Source organism: Herpailurus yagouaroundi, unplaced genomic scaffold (genome assembly GCF_014898765.1).
Source record: "Herpailurus yagouaroundi ecotype Mexico unplaced genomic scaffold, PumYag 208, whole genome shotgun sequence".
NCBI lineage: Eukaryota > Metazoa > Chordata > Mammalia > Carnivora > Felidae > Herpailurus > Herpailurus yagouaroundi.
This window is the reverse complement of record NW_024412439.1, coordinates 9,969,815-9,983,358: the sequence shown is the minus strand read 5'-3', so window position 1 is coordinate 9,983,358 and position 13,544 is coordinate 9,969,815. Positions and strand designations below refer to the sequence as shown.

General features: G+C 54.4%; 1 protein-coding gene across 2 annotated transcripts in view; it reads left to right on the top strand.

The window, feature by feature from the left end:
* Nucleotides 1–8,075: 8,075 nt before the first annotated feature.
* The window catches only part of ALOX15B (arachidonate 15-lipoxygenase type B), a 9,951-nt gene continuing 4,482 nt past the window's right edge, over nucleotides 8,076–13,544 (top strand). The window contains exons 1-6 of one of the 2 annotated variants that reach the window (XM_040453306.1): nucleotides 8,076–8,252; nucleotides 8,333–8,555; nucleotides 8,802–8,883; nucleotides 11,681–11,803; nucleotides 12,085–12,188; nucleotides 13,329–13,501. In XM_040453306.1, coding sequence (XP_040309240.1) covers nucleotides 8,106–8,252; nucleotides 8,333–8,555; nucleotides 8,802–8,883; nucleotides 11,681–11,803; nucleotides 12,085–12,188; nucleotides 13,329–13,501 — 852 coding nt within the window. In that variant the 5' untranslated portion in view covers nucleotides 8,076–8,105. Of the gene's footprint in view, nucleotides 8,253–8,332; nucleotides 8,556–8,801; nucleotides 8,884–8,953; nucleotides 9,271–11,680; nucleotides 11,804–12,084; nucleotides 12,189–13,328; nucleotides 13,502–13,544 lie in introns of those variants that run through there. The other variant, XM_040453307.1, reaches the window with a different exon arrangement.

The following is a 13,544-nucleotide window of genomic DNA, read 5'->3' as shown; positions in this document are numbered from 1 at the left end:
ACAACTGCCACCCTGGGTTGGCGTGACACAGTGAAGCACTGGGGCTGGCCGCCTTCCTACCCTGAACCAAATTTGAGTTCTAGGAGGAAGGCAGAAGGGACAGCGGATATTGGATGGGAAATTCGTTGCGTCTGTCATACTCTCTGCCTCTGGATACGGCGGTTACAATAGTCCACCTGGACTGCCAAAGTCGACCTGAGCTGGAATTGTCTATTGCTTGTGCCCGTGGGAGGCCAGTGTCCCCCACCTGGGTTCTGGATGCTACCCTTTCTCTTTCTCAGGATTTTACTTCCTGGGACTAACCCTTCCTCCTGTCAGTTTCCCTCCCTCACTCTGGACACTGTAAACACGCTTTAGGGGCTGTGGTTCTCAACCGTGGGGGCACCTCGGAATCACTTGGGAAGCTGTAAGAAAGATACTAACACTTGGCTTTAACACCCAGACCCCCGGCGAGACCCCTGAGCATTGGTTTTTCGAGGGCCCCCTGGTAGTTCTGATGTGAAGCTGGTATTGAGACTCATCCTGAGGATCGCTCTTCTGGAAAGTTCTCCTCTGGTCTCATATCCCCAGTTATTGCCGCGTTTCTCTGCCCCCCTTCACAGCAAAACTTATTAAGAGAATATTCTGTCCTCACTGTTTCTAACTGCCTACCTTCTGTTTGCTTCTTTTTATAATTTTGCAGGTTTAAAAAAAAAAAACCCAGATAGGACAAATGCCAAAAATAAAGACGAATACAGACATTTTACGGGTCCGCATCTGTTTGTTACGGCTCTAACGCCCCACAAATTGCCCACGGCTCAGAGAACGTAAGTGTTGCCTCTTTCTTATTTTTTTATTCTTTAAAAGAATTTTTTTCATGTTTATTTATTTTTGACAGAGAGAGAGAGAGACAGAGGCGTGAGCAGGGGAGGGGCAGAGAGAGGGAGACACAGAACCCCGCTGGCACTCTGTCTCTCTCTCTCTCTCTCTCTCTCAAAAATAAATAAACCTTAAAAGAAAACCCAGGGGGCACCTGGGTGGCTCGGTCGGTTAAGCATCCGACTTCGGCTCAGGTCATGACCTCACGGTCCATGAGTTCAAGCCCCTCGTCGGGCTCTGTGCTGACTGCTCAGAGCCTGGAGCCTGTTTCCGATTCTGTGTCTCCCTCTCTCTCTGCCCCTCCCCTGTTCATGCTCTGTCTCTCTCTGTCCCAAAAATAAATAAATGTTAAAAAAAATTAAAAAAAAAAGAAAATCCAGAATTAAAACTGAAAAACCAGTCAATAAGCAATATAGGCATGCCGTTTTGAGATGTGACAGTAAATACTAAGATTATCAACTAACAGAGCAGAAAGTCACGGTCTTTGATGAGGGGAAAAGCAGCAAGGATGAAGGGGGCAGCTGTTGGTGGTGAGAAACTTCCAGAACTGTTTGTCTCTTTAAATCATGTGTGTCTATAGTTTGGACCACACTTTTATTTATTTATTTTTTGTAATTTTTTTTTAACATTTATTCATTTTTGAGAGTGAGAGAGACAGAGCGTGAGCAGGGAAGGGACAGAGAGAGGGGAAAACACAGAATCCGAAGCAGGCTCCAAGCTCTGAGTTGTCAGCACAGAGCCCGACGCGGGGCTCGAACTCACGGACTGCAAGATCAAGACCTGAGTCGAAGTCGGATGCTCAACCGACTTGGCCACCCAGGCACCCCTGGACCACACTTTTAGAATTGAAAAACGGGGCGCCTGGGTGGCTCAGTCGGTTAAGCGTCTAACTTCGGCTCAGGTCATGATCTCGCGGTTCGTGAATTCGAGCCCCACGTCGGGCTCTGTGCTGACAGCTCAGAGCCTGGAGCCTGTTTCGGATTCTGTGTCTCCCTCTCTCTCTCTCTGACCCTCCCCCATTCATGTTCTGTCTCTCTCTGTCTCAAAAATAAACGTTAAAAAAAAAAGTTTAGAATTGAAAAGCAAAGGGCCACAGGGTGGCTCAGTTGGTGGAGCATCTGACTTTTGATTTTGGCTCAGGTCACGATCTCCTGGTTCATGAGTTCGAGCCCCACATCGGGCTCTGTGCTGACAGCATTGAAGCTTGCTTGGGATTCTCTCTCCCTATCTCCCTCTTTCTCTCTCTCTCTCTCTCTCTCTCTCTCCACCCCAGCCCATGCTCTATCTCTCTCAAAATAAATAAACTAAAAAAAAAAAAAAAAAGAAAAGAAAAATAATTTATTTTTATTTTTTTTATTTTTTTTTCAACGTTTTTATCTCATTTTTGGGACAGAGAGAGACAGCATGAACGGGGGAGGGGCAGAGAGAGAGGGAGACACAGAATCGGAAACAGGCTCCAGGCTCTGAGCCATCAGCCCAGAGCCCGACGCGGGCCTCGAACTCACGGACCGCGGCCTCGAACTCACGGACCGCGAGATCGTGACCCGGCCGAAGTCGGACGCTTAACCGACTGCGCCACCCAGGCGCCCCAGAAAAAGAATTTAAAGGCAAGAAAAAGAGAAGGCAGCAAGAAGGAAGGAAGGCAGGGGATGAGGGAGGGAGGGGAGATAAAGAGATATAGGCAGGAAGTCCCCATTCAGGGATTCAAAGCGGGGCGTGAACTCAGTGACATTTTTAAGCCTTGAGTAAGTTCCTTCCCCAGGTGGTACTCTGATTTCTTTCTCTGTATCTCCAAGCGTCAGATGACAGGTCCCAGAAGACCTTGCCGGGTCAGATCAGCCCGGGCGGCAGGCCAGAACAGAGACAGATATACAATACAAATGCCCGAGGGCAGTGGGTCTGAAAAAGACTCCTCCTTTGTGCTTCTTTAAAACAGACATCCCCCAAGTTCAATGTCTGGAGGCTGCCTCCCAGCATGAAGTAGGTCGGGAGAAGTGGCATTTTTACAGATACCCTGATGCAAGCGGTCCACTTGGCCTTGCCTTAAGCAACAATGCTCTAGGCCAGAGGGGAGGATGGGGGGGGAAGGGGGGGATCACAGGTCACAGGTGTAGCTGATGTTGAATCACAGGACAGCTCGCATTACAACAGGGAGAGAGTGCTAATTTGGCGTTTGTTGTTGCTTTAATATCCTCCTAGCACCTGGTAATCCCTCCCCTGGAACAAGGAACAAGTCACTGGCAACAGAATTCACCTAGAGTTGAGTAACCTGGTTTTTATTGCACCCATGTCTATTATACTCTCTTAGGGGAACAGTTCCAGATTGTCAATTTACCGTATTTCAAAAAAAAATTTTTAATATTTATTTACTTTGAGAGAGAGAGAGAGAGACAGAGCACAAGCAGGGGAGGGCAGAGAGGGAGACACAGAATCCGAAGCAGGCTCCAGGCTCCGAGCCGGCAGCACAGTGCCGGATGCGGGGCTCGAACCCATGAACCGCGAGATCATGACCCGCGTCGAAGGCAGACACTTAACTGAGCCACCCAGGTGCCCCTCAATTGACAGTATTGACACCAAGTTTCCTTTAAAATAGATTTATTTGGGGCGCCTGGGTGGCGCAGTCGGTTAAGCGTCCGACTTCAGCCAGGTCACGATCTCGCGGTCCGGGAGTTCGAGCCCCGCGTCGGGCTCTGGGCTGATGGCTCGGAGCCTGGAGCCTGTTTTCAATTCTGTGTCTCCCTCTCTCTCTCTGCCCCTCCCCCGTTCATGCTCTGTCTCTCTCTGTCCCAAAAATAAATAAATGTTGAAAAAAAATTAAAATAAAATAAAATAGATTTATTTAAATTTCTAAAAGGGAAAAGGAAGAGGGGAAAAACAAAAAATGGAGTCCAAGGATCTATTTGAGGGCGGGAAAACAGTATAGCGTTACTACCTTTTCTTAGCCTCACTGCGCCTGGGGACATGTGTACGTGCCATATTGATTAATATCACAAGTGTGACCTACAAATAAAGAAAATATTTAATATATTTAGAAATGTGTAGCTCTTGCATGATTTACCTGGCACACGGAAAATGTGACCTGACAATGGGTCATAATCCATGAATAGATGGCTTGAGTAAAGAACGTTAAGTGACATTGCTTCACAGGAAAATATACAAATGGCCATTAGGCACATGAAACAATGTCCAACCCCAGCAGACGCCATGGAAATCCAGGTCAAACGCACAATGAGATCCCACTTCATAGCCATTAAAATGGCGATATCAAGTGTGGGTGGGGATTTGGACAACTTGGGACCCGTGGAAAAGAGTATGGCGGTTCCCCGCCCCCCCCCCCCTCCACCGAAAACCAATTCAACAGAGAGTTCCCACATAATCCAGCAATCCTACTTTTAGGTATATACTCAAAAGAATCGGACAGGGGTCAGACATATTTGTACACCAGTGTTTATAACAGCATTATTCACAACAGCCGAAACAACATGGAAACAGGGGCGCCTGGCTGGCTCAGTCGGTGGAGCATGTGACTCTTGATCTCGGGGTTGTGAGTTTGAGCCCCAGGCTGGGTACAGAGCTTCCTTAAACAAATGGAAGAAACCAAATGTCCATTGATGGATGAGTGGAAGAACAAAATTGTGTACACCCACGATGGAATATTGCTCGGCCTTGAAAAGGAAAGATATTCTGACACCTGCTACAACAGGGGTGAGCCTTGGACACATTATGCTAAATGAAATATGCAAGACACAAAAAGACACATACTTGATGATTCCACTTATAGGAGGTGTCTGGAGTCCTCAAATTCAGACTCGGAAAGTAGAAGGGAGGGGATCAGGGGTTGGGGGTGGGGAGAATGGTTGTGTTGGGTTTTTTTTTTTTTTTTCAGTGTTTGTGTATTTTTGAGAGAGACAGAGCATGAGTGGGGGAGGAGCAGAGAGAGAGAGAGAGAGAGGGAGGGAGGGAGGGAGACACAATCTGAAGTAGGCTCCAGGCTCAGAACTCATGATCTGAGCTCCTGACCCAAGCTGAAGTCAGATACTCTTCTGATGGAGCCACCCAGGTGACCCTGTTGTGGTGGTTTCGATAAAAACAGTCTCAGTTCGGCACGACGAAAAAGTTCTGGAGACAGGAGGTGTTGCTGGTTGCTCACCAAAGTGAATGTATCACCCACTACTGTGAACTGCACACTTGGAAATGGTCAAAATGGTGGGGCACCTGGGGGGCTCCGTCAGTTAAGCATCCGGCTTTCCCTCACGTCATGATCTCATGGTTCGTGAGTTCGAGCCCCGCGTCGGCCTCTGTGCTGACAGCTCGGAACCCGGAGCCTGCTTCGGATTCTGTGTCTCCCTCTCTCTCTGCCCCTCCCCCTCTCACACACACTCTCTCTCTCTCTCAAAAATAAATAAATACTTAAAAAAAATTTTTTTAAGAAAATGGTCAAAATGGTAAATTCTGTATTATCTGTATTTTACCACAATTTTTAAAAAAGAGGAAAGAAAAGAATGGATGGTTTATAAAATCCAAACATTCTGCCTGGAAACACTCTTTCCTATAGCCATATGCTCTCCTCTTTCTGCAGATACAAATTATAATTTTGGGGTTTTTTGGGGAACATTTCTTCTGGTCCCCGCATTGTCTGTTCCTTCAATCTTGTGTGTTTGGGTCTTGTCTTTTATACGCTTTTTTTTTTTTTCAACGTTTATTTATTTTGGGGACAGAGAGAGACAGAGCATGAACGGGGGAGGGGCAGAGAGAGAGGGAGACACAGAATCGGAAACAGGCTCCAGGCTCTGAGCCATCAGCCCAGAGCCCGACGCGGGGCTCGAACCCACGGACCGCGAGATCGTGACCTGGCTGAAGTCGGACGCTTAACCGACTGCGCCACCCAGGCGCCCCATTTATACGCTTTTTAAAAAATGTTTTTATTTATCTATTTGTGTGTGAGAGAGAGAGAGAGAGAGAACGCGCGCGCGAGCGCTAGTGGGGGAGGGGCGGAGACAGAGAGAGAATCCCAAGCAGGTTCCCCACTGTCGGCGCAGAGCCCCATGGCGGGCTCGAACCCACAAACCTTGAGATCATGACCTGAGGCGAAATCAGGAGTCAGATGCTTAACCGACTGAGCCACCCGGGTGTCTCCGGTCCTTGTCTTTTAGGTAAAAGCCTTCCTTGAAGGTCTGGTGATCCTAGGCCACTCATTCATCTGCAAGAGTGGCTCAACAGAAGCCGACCAGAAACTGTGAGGACAGGGCTGTCAGCTGGTGGGCTTCATGTGGCAGAGCTACTCCATTGGAGGAGCCCACCTGACACTTGAGCTGGTCGGTTCTAGAGAGAAACCCTCCAGTCTTGACTGGAGGGGAGGGTTCGGGAGTCCAGTATATTGACCTGCCAACATACTTGGATCCAAGCAAGGAAAGGGGCTGGGGTCCCCACTGCTCCGTGTGTGGTCTTTCACCCCACTCTCCAACTTTAAGTTTCGTGTCCCACCCTCAGCTCTAGCTGGTGTCCCCACATCCAGATTCCCCCGAGATCCACCTCTCCCGAAAAGAAATCTCCCACTGTCTCCTCCCGCTGGCCGTGTCAGGTGTAGGAGGGTATCTGGGGAGAGGAAGAAGGGTCCTGATTGCGTCTGAGAAACTGTTCTCTCCCATCAATCTGTTTTCAGTGTCACCTACCTGCCACTCTCAGAGCACCCGTCTCCCGATTCCTAAGACCTCAGGGGATTTTGAGGTGGGGAGGCTCAAACTCCGCACTCTCACGCTTGTGCGTGCTCTTGTCCTCGTAGGTTTATTACGCCTTAACCTGGGCACGGTAGCGGGGTTTCGGGAGGGTGGAGATAAAGGGACGTGGAATTCTATTCCCGGTCAACTTCACACTTCAAGGGCTCCCACCCGCATGCCGCCACCAAAGCAGCTCTTGTGACGGTGGGATTCGGTCACGTGCCAGCCAGGCTTCGGTCACCCGGAACCGGGCTGGTGGCCTTCGTCGCGCTCATCGGCTCGTGGCCCAGACTCAGAGGTGTCCTTGTTGACAGACCCGGGAAGTAATCACTTCTGTCTTCCTCCCACGCAGCTCTTAGCTTCGGCCAACCTCTTGGCTTCCAGTCTCTTGGCTTCCAGGAGACACCCACTCTGGGTCCTCTGGGTCCCTTGCTGACTGAGCCTCCCTGGGCCTCTGTTGCATGAGCTCCAGGTGTCAGAGAACTGACAGGTGCAGCCTGCTCCCTTTCCCTTTCCTCCAGCTATGTCCCCTGCCTCGGGGCCTCTGTGACACTTGTGTGCCGATTGATGCTCAGGTGCAGAGTCTAGCCCTGAGCTGCCCGCTCCACTTGGATGTCTGACGGGCATGTCAGACGGCATTTCCAGGCTAGAACTCCCAAATCTGTTACCCTCCGCCCCACAATCCAAACCTAGACCTCCCCGCCCCCATCGACCTCCCCGCCCCGATGGCTCTGTCCCTCCTTCACTGCATTCCCGCCTCGTTCCCTTATTCTATTTTCTCTCACACTTGGTTTTTTAAATGATTTTTTAAATGTGTGTTTATTTTTGAGAGAGAGAGAGAGAGAGAGCAGGGGACAGAGCCCGAGGTGGGGCTCCAATCCACAAACTGTGAGTTCATGACCAGAGCCCGAGTGGGACCCTCAACCGACTGAGCCACCCAGGCGCCCCTCTCACGTTGGATTTTTTTTTAACCTCCAAGGAGGCTAAGACTGGGTCTTGGCTGGGGGGTATTCACAGCAGCTAAGGTCGTAGTGCCCGGCACAGAGCTGGCTCTCAAAATTATTTACTGACTGCAATAAAATAATGACAGTAGTCCAAGAAAGTGGGGGGTGGGGTGGGCCTGCGGAGGCTTTTAAGGACTAAGAAGGCAAAGAAACAAAGGGGGGGGGGGGCAAATGTATCTCTGACCCCCACTGGACACCGACTCTTTCTGACCCTGTCCCAGGCCTCGGGACGCCCAATGCCTTCTCGGCCCAGCACGGCAGAGCCCCCCCACCCCTCCCCCGTGCACCCCTCCGCAGCCCCCCTGCACCGCTCACCTCCAGCCTCCCAGCCCCGCCCCTTTCTGCCCAGAGCTGGGTCCTGCTTTTGGGGCGGCTCTGTGAGCATCCTGCCTGGGTGACCTGGACGGATGGAGGAGGATTGGCTGACCCGGGCCTGGCGGGGCGGGGCAAGGCGTGCCCCTGGAGGTGCCGCCAGGATTTTAGGTCTCACCGACTGGCAGTAGACATCCAGACTCGGGCTGGCACCATGGCCGAGTACGGGGTGAGAGTGTCCACGGGGGAGGCCATCGGGGCTGGCACGTGGAACAGAATAGCTGTCAGCATCGTGGGGACCCTGGGGGAGACCCCCCCACTGCCCCTGGACCATTTCGGCAAGGAGTTCGGCAAGGGCGCAGTGAGTGCCTGGCGGGGCAGGGGTGAAGGCGGAGCGGGGAGCCAGGACGGCCTGCGGGTTACTAAATCTCTCCCCTCCAGGTGGAGGACTTCCGGGTGGCGTCGCCCCAGGACGTGGGCCGGGTGCTGCTGCTGCGATTGCACAAGGCCCCCCTGCTGCTGCCCAGCCCGGTGGGGCCGCTGGCCCGGGACGCCTGGTTCTGCAACTGGCTGCAGCTCACGCCGCCGCAGGGCGCCCCCCTCCGCTTCCCCTGCTACCAGTGGATGGAGGGCTCCGGGATCCTGACGCTGCGCGAGGGGGCGGGTGGGCAGGGCGGCGCTGGGGAGGGCGCGGCGGGCGGGCGGGGAGGAGCGAGCTTCCGGTGGTCGGGAAAGGCGAAGGGAGCGGACGGACGGGGAAGCTGGTGTGGCCACTGGGGAGGTTGAGGGGGTAGCAGCCCGGTGTGGGGGCAGGTGACCTGATCGAGGGTGGCTGGACTGGAGGCCAGAGCAGCTGGGGCCAGAGGGGGGCGGGTCTCCGCCCTCCTCACCCCTTCCTGTGCCCTCACAGGCAAGGTCTCCTGGGCAGACGATCACCCCGTCCTCCAACAGCAACGCAGGGAAGAGCTGGAGGCCAGGCAGGACTCCTACCAGTGAGGAAGGGGCTCCTGCGGGGTGGGAGTGGGGCAAGGGCGCGGAGGGCGGGCATCGCTCAAAGGATGCAGGGCAGCCTGGCCCAGTCCCTGCCAGTCCTCTCCGTTGACATCAGCATCCTGTGGGAGCTTGTTCGAAACGCGAATCCCTTGGCACCTTCGGACACCGAATCAGACACTGGGGGTGGGGACAGCAGTGCTGTTTTAACAAGCCTAACAGAGGACTCTGGTGCCCAGCGAAGTCTGAAAACCACTGCTGGAAATGCCTCACCCTTGCTGGTGCCTTCCTTGCCCTGGGGCTTTTTCTTACATCCTCCTTCCTCGAAACCTGGGCAGAACCAGAGATGCACCCCCCCCCCCCAAGGCCCAAGAAACTCACCTCGCGGGGTAGGTGAACCGAGGTCCCTGTCTCTGCTCTGGGCTCAGCCGGGAGAGCGGGGGTCCCAGAAGCCGCCCCGGCGGTGGGGCGGCCGTACGGGTTGCAAGGGACCTGGGGCTACGGGTGAGGATCCCCGAGGCAGAAGGCCAGGGACTGTGCTCAAGGGGCGGGTTTTCAAAAGGTGGTGGTCTGGCCAACTCCGCCCCCGCTGGGGGCTGCTGTGTGCAGCCTGGGCCTGCCGGCTCTTGAGCCGGTCTCTGGAGAAACGACACACCAGGCTCATTTGGTTCCTGTCTGTGGGGTGGCTTTCTTCCCTTGTGCCAAAACAAAGACCCAGGGGTTCCGAGACCTAGGGCTAGTCTGGGCCCCACCGAGGGGAGCTGTGACCCCTTAGGCATCACTTAACCTTTACGATCTTTATTTTCTTCTGCCAAAGAAGTGAAGGATACCAATCTGATGTGTGTTATTAGCAAGAACAAATGAGAACATGGTTAAGAACACACCTAGTGGGGACACCTGGGTGGCTCAGTCAGTTGACTGTCAGACTCTTGATTTCGGCTCAGTCACCATCTTGCGGTTCTTTGTGAGTTCAAGCCCCGAATCGGGCTCCGCGCTGACCTTGCAGAGCCTGCTTGGGATTCTGTCTCTCTCTCTCCCTCCCTCTCTCTCAAGTGCCAAGCCTTGCACAAACGTGTGCCATTACCGTTGGCCCTCAGCCGCCTGTGCTGCAATTGTCTAGACCCTCAGGATCGAAAGCGTGGCCTCAGGTGACCGTCAGCGTGACCTGGGAACTTGTTAGAAACGCGGCCTCTCGGGCCCACCCACTGCAGACCTACTGAGTGAGAATCTGCGTTTCACCAAGATCTCTGGGTGGATCCCGGAGGAGTAGGGTTCAGCCACCACCTGGTAGAGGGTGCTTTAACGACAACTTGCTCTTTGAAGTTGAAAGTTCAGAGCCAAAGGCAATGATTGACTGAGAGGAGGAAAGACTGGCTGGGGGTTGTCAGCTCTGCCGGATGCGATCTTACCATTTCGCCCAAAGGGCTTCAGGCCGTGTTGTGTTGTGCTAGCTCGACTCGACCTGACCTGCCGTAGGCCAGGGCAGAGTGAGTTTCTGGGCTCCCCCAAGCTCTGGGAGCCAGAGTGTCTCTCCATGGGATGCCTTCCTGAACTCCTTCTTCACGACGGCCTCCCTCTGTGAGATGCGTCTCTGTAAGTCAGAGATTCTGTGGGCACAAGCACGAGGCCAGGTTAGCAAGCAGACAGGAAGAAACGGCCTGTGTCAAGAGGGCGCCAAAGTGCTGGACGCGTAGTCAGATCTCACGGGCCAGAAGCCAAGGTCATTCCCTCCCTGTCTCCAGCGGTCTAGATGCTTTACTTTTCTGTCTCTCTGCAGAACAGCTTTCTGTGGGTCCCAGTCCACACAGCGGAAAATGGCCCCAAGTAAGAGTCCCCATGTGTACACGTGCTAGTCCAGATACCCAGAGAGAGACACAGCCTCTCTGGGGGTTGTTAAAAAACAACATTCAACCGAGTACGTTTTTATTCGGCGATGCACGAATCAGGCGGCATCCCACCCAGCAGATAGAAGGGAGCTCTGAGGAGCCCTGCCAAATGGAAGGCTTACTTCATAGACAGATGCGGAGCAGAAAAAGGAAGTTTCTAGCAAAGAGCAGATTGGTTCAGGCAAGGTCACCTTCCTTTGGGGAAAGGTGGGAATCTATCAGGCAGATTACCTTACGGATGCTAACCAGGTAATTCCAGATTGACTGGTTCAAGGTCGCGTACCTGGGAGAGACTGAAATTGCAAATAGATTAGGTGTTGAGTCTTGGTTTGTCGACGACGACGAGGGCTTAGCATGAGTGACTCCATTTTGAACCTGATGTCTCTCTCTCTCTCTCTCCCTTTAATGTTTATTCATTTTTGGGAGACAGAGAGAGACAGAACTTGAGCAGGGGAGGGGCAGAGAGAGCGGGAGACCCAGAATCCGAAGCAGGCTCCGGGCTCCGAGCTGTCAGCACAGAGCCTGACGCGGGGCTCGAACTCACGGACCGTGAGATCATGACCTGAGCCGAAGTCGGACGCTCAACCGACTGAGCCACCCAGGCGCACCCCGATGTCTCTCTTTTAACAGCCCCCATCCCTACTTCCCCCAGAAGGACTTTGCTTGGCCTACCTCTGGTTAAGTGCCCAGCCCTGCATTGGTCAGCTGTGGCCAGGGGAGAAGTCTCACTGAGGGAACACAGTGGCTCCCCCGAAGCCTTGTGGCTGTCAGGCAAGGGCAGAGCGAGGAACACCCTTGCTTGTAGAAGGGCGCTGGCTCTGCCCAGGGCCTCTGAGGGCCTACCTCTCCCTTTGCCCTAGTCAGTGGGTTCCCCGAGGCTTCTCGGTGACCGCCTTCTTGCTCTTCCCTCCAGATGGAAGACTTACCGCCCAGGCTGGCCTCGCTGCCTGGACGAGAAGACCGTGAAGGACCTAGATCTCAACATCAAATACTCTGTAACCAAGAACGTCCACTTCTACCTGAAAGCTGGCTCTGGGTAAGAAGGCCCACCCTCTCCCGACCCTGGGCCTCAGATGCCCTAGGACCCCTGCCTTCTGTCCTCCCCCACCATCAAGGATGCGGGTCACACAGCCCTACCCGGGGCACAGCCTCTGCCCGCCACCCGTCCTCCCGGGACAATGCCTCCCTCCGTCAGGGGTAGTGGCTACTTCGGGCCCCGGAGGCTGCTTCATGATTCCAGAAAGGATAAGGCCAGCTGCCAGGGGAGGGTCTCCCGGGGCCCCTTACCCCCCGCCCACCCTTGACATCCTCTGACAGGTTTACAGAGATGACACTCAAGGGCCTGCTGTGCCGCAAGGGGCCTTGGAAAAGTCTGCACGAGATGAAAAGGATGTTCAACTTCCATAAGTCCCCGGCCGCTGGTGAGGGACGTGGGCTGGGGCTCCTGACTTCTTCCCTGAGACATCCGCTCTCGTAGCCATCCGGAGCCTCAGAAAACTGAGCGCCAAGTCACCGTGTGACCCTGGGCAGGGGCCCTGTCCCTCGCTAGACCTTACCTTCTCCACAGATACAAAGGAGAGTGTAGACGGGGGCGTCCCTAACCTTCTAATGCCTCTCAGTCCAGCCGTGTTTGTTGGACAAGTACCCATCAGACACTGAGTTAGGGGCTGCGGACACTCTCTTTGTCCCCGCAAGGCTCCTGTTTGAGCCGGCGAGTGGACATGAGGCTCAAAATCAAAATAATGAGCTTTACTTGTGAAACCAGTTCATTGGCTCCGGCGAGAGTACATCAAAAGAGGACCCGCCTCGTCTAGGGGGTGTCCTGTAAAGCTCTCCCAAGGAGGGGGCTTTTATGCCGAGGCCTCCAAGCTGAGGGGGTGTCGACGGAACCAAGAATGGTGTTTGAGGGGGGCGCCTGGGGGGCTCAGTCGGTTGAGCATCCGACTTCGGCTCAGGTCATGATCTCATGGCGTGTGGGTTCAAGCCCCACGTCGGGCTCTCTGCTGTCAGCTCAGAGCCTGCTTGGGATTCTCTCTCTCTCTCCCGCTCTGCCCCTCCCCTGCGTGCATTCTCTCTCCTGAATAAATAAACATGTAAAAAAGAAATAAAAAAGAAATGGTCATCACAGGATGGTGACCTCTGCAAGGCAGTGACAGCAGAGGTGGAGTGGACCAGGGGGGGCCAGACCTACCCAGGAGGGAGCGGGAGCGGCAGAGAGAGCCCCCCCCCCCCGGCTCTGCCACAGCAGCCAGCTGGATGGGGGTGCTGTTCCCCAGATGTCAGGTGACAGGAGGGGCTGGGCCAGAGCAGGAGCCCGCGGTGGGTCCCAGATGTGCTGGGTTTAAGGCTGCTGAGTCCCGGCCTTGGGCTATCGGGTAGATGGTGGGACAGGTGCGCTGGGGACTGGGATTCGCTGCTTGGCCAACAGCAGTGGCTGAAGCCGAGGGCTGAGAGGTCGCCCCGAAGAAGGTATAGAGAAGCAAAGGGAACCCCGGATGGCCCCGGAACAGCTCCGCCTTGAAGGTGACCTTGACCTAGTCCCCTCTTCCCCACCCCCACAGAGTACGTGTATGAGCACTGGCAGGAGGACGCCTTCTTCGCCTCCCAGTTCCTAAACGGCCTCAACCCTGTCCTGATCCGCCGCTGCCACTCCCTCCCAGAGAACTTCCCCGTCACCGATGACATGGTGGCCCCCGTGTTGGGCCCCGGGGCCAGTCTGCAGGCTGAACTGGAGGTGAGGGGGGGGGGGGGGGGGGGGGGGGGGGGGGGGGGGGGGG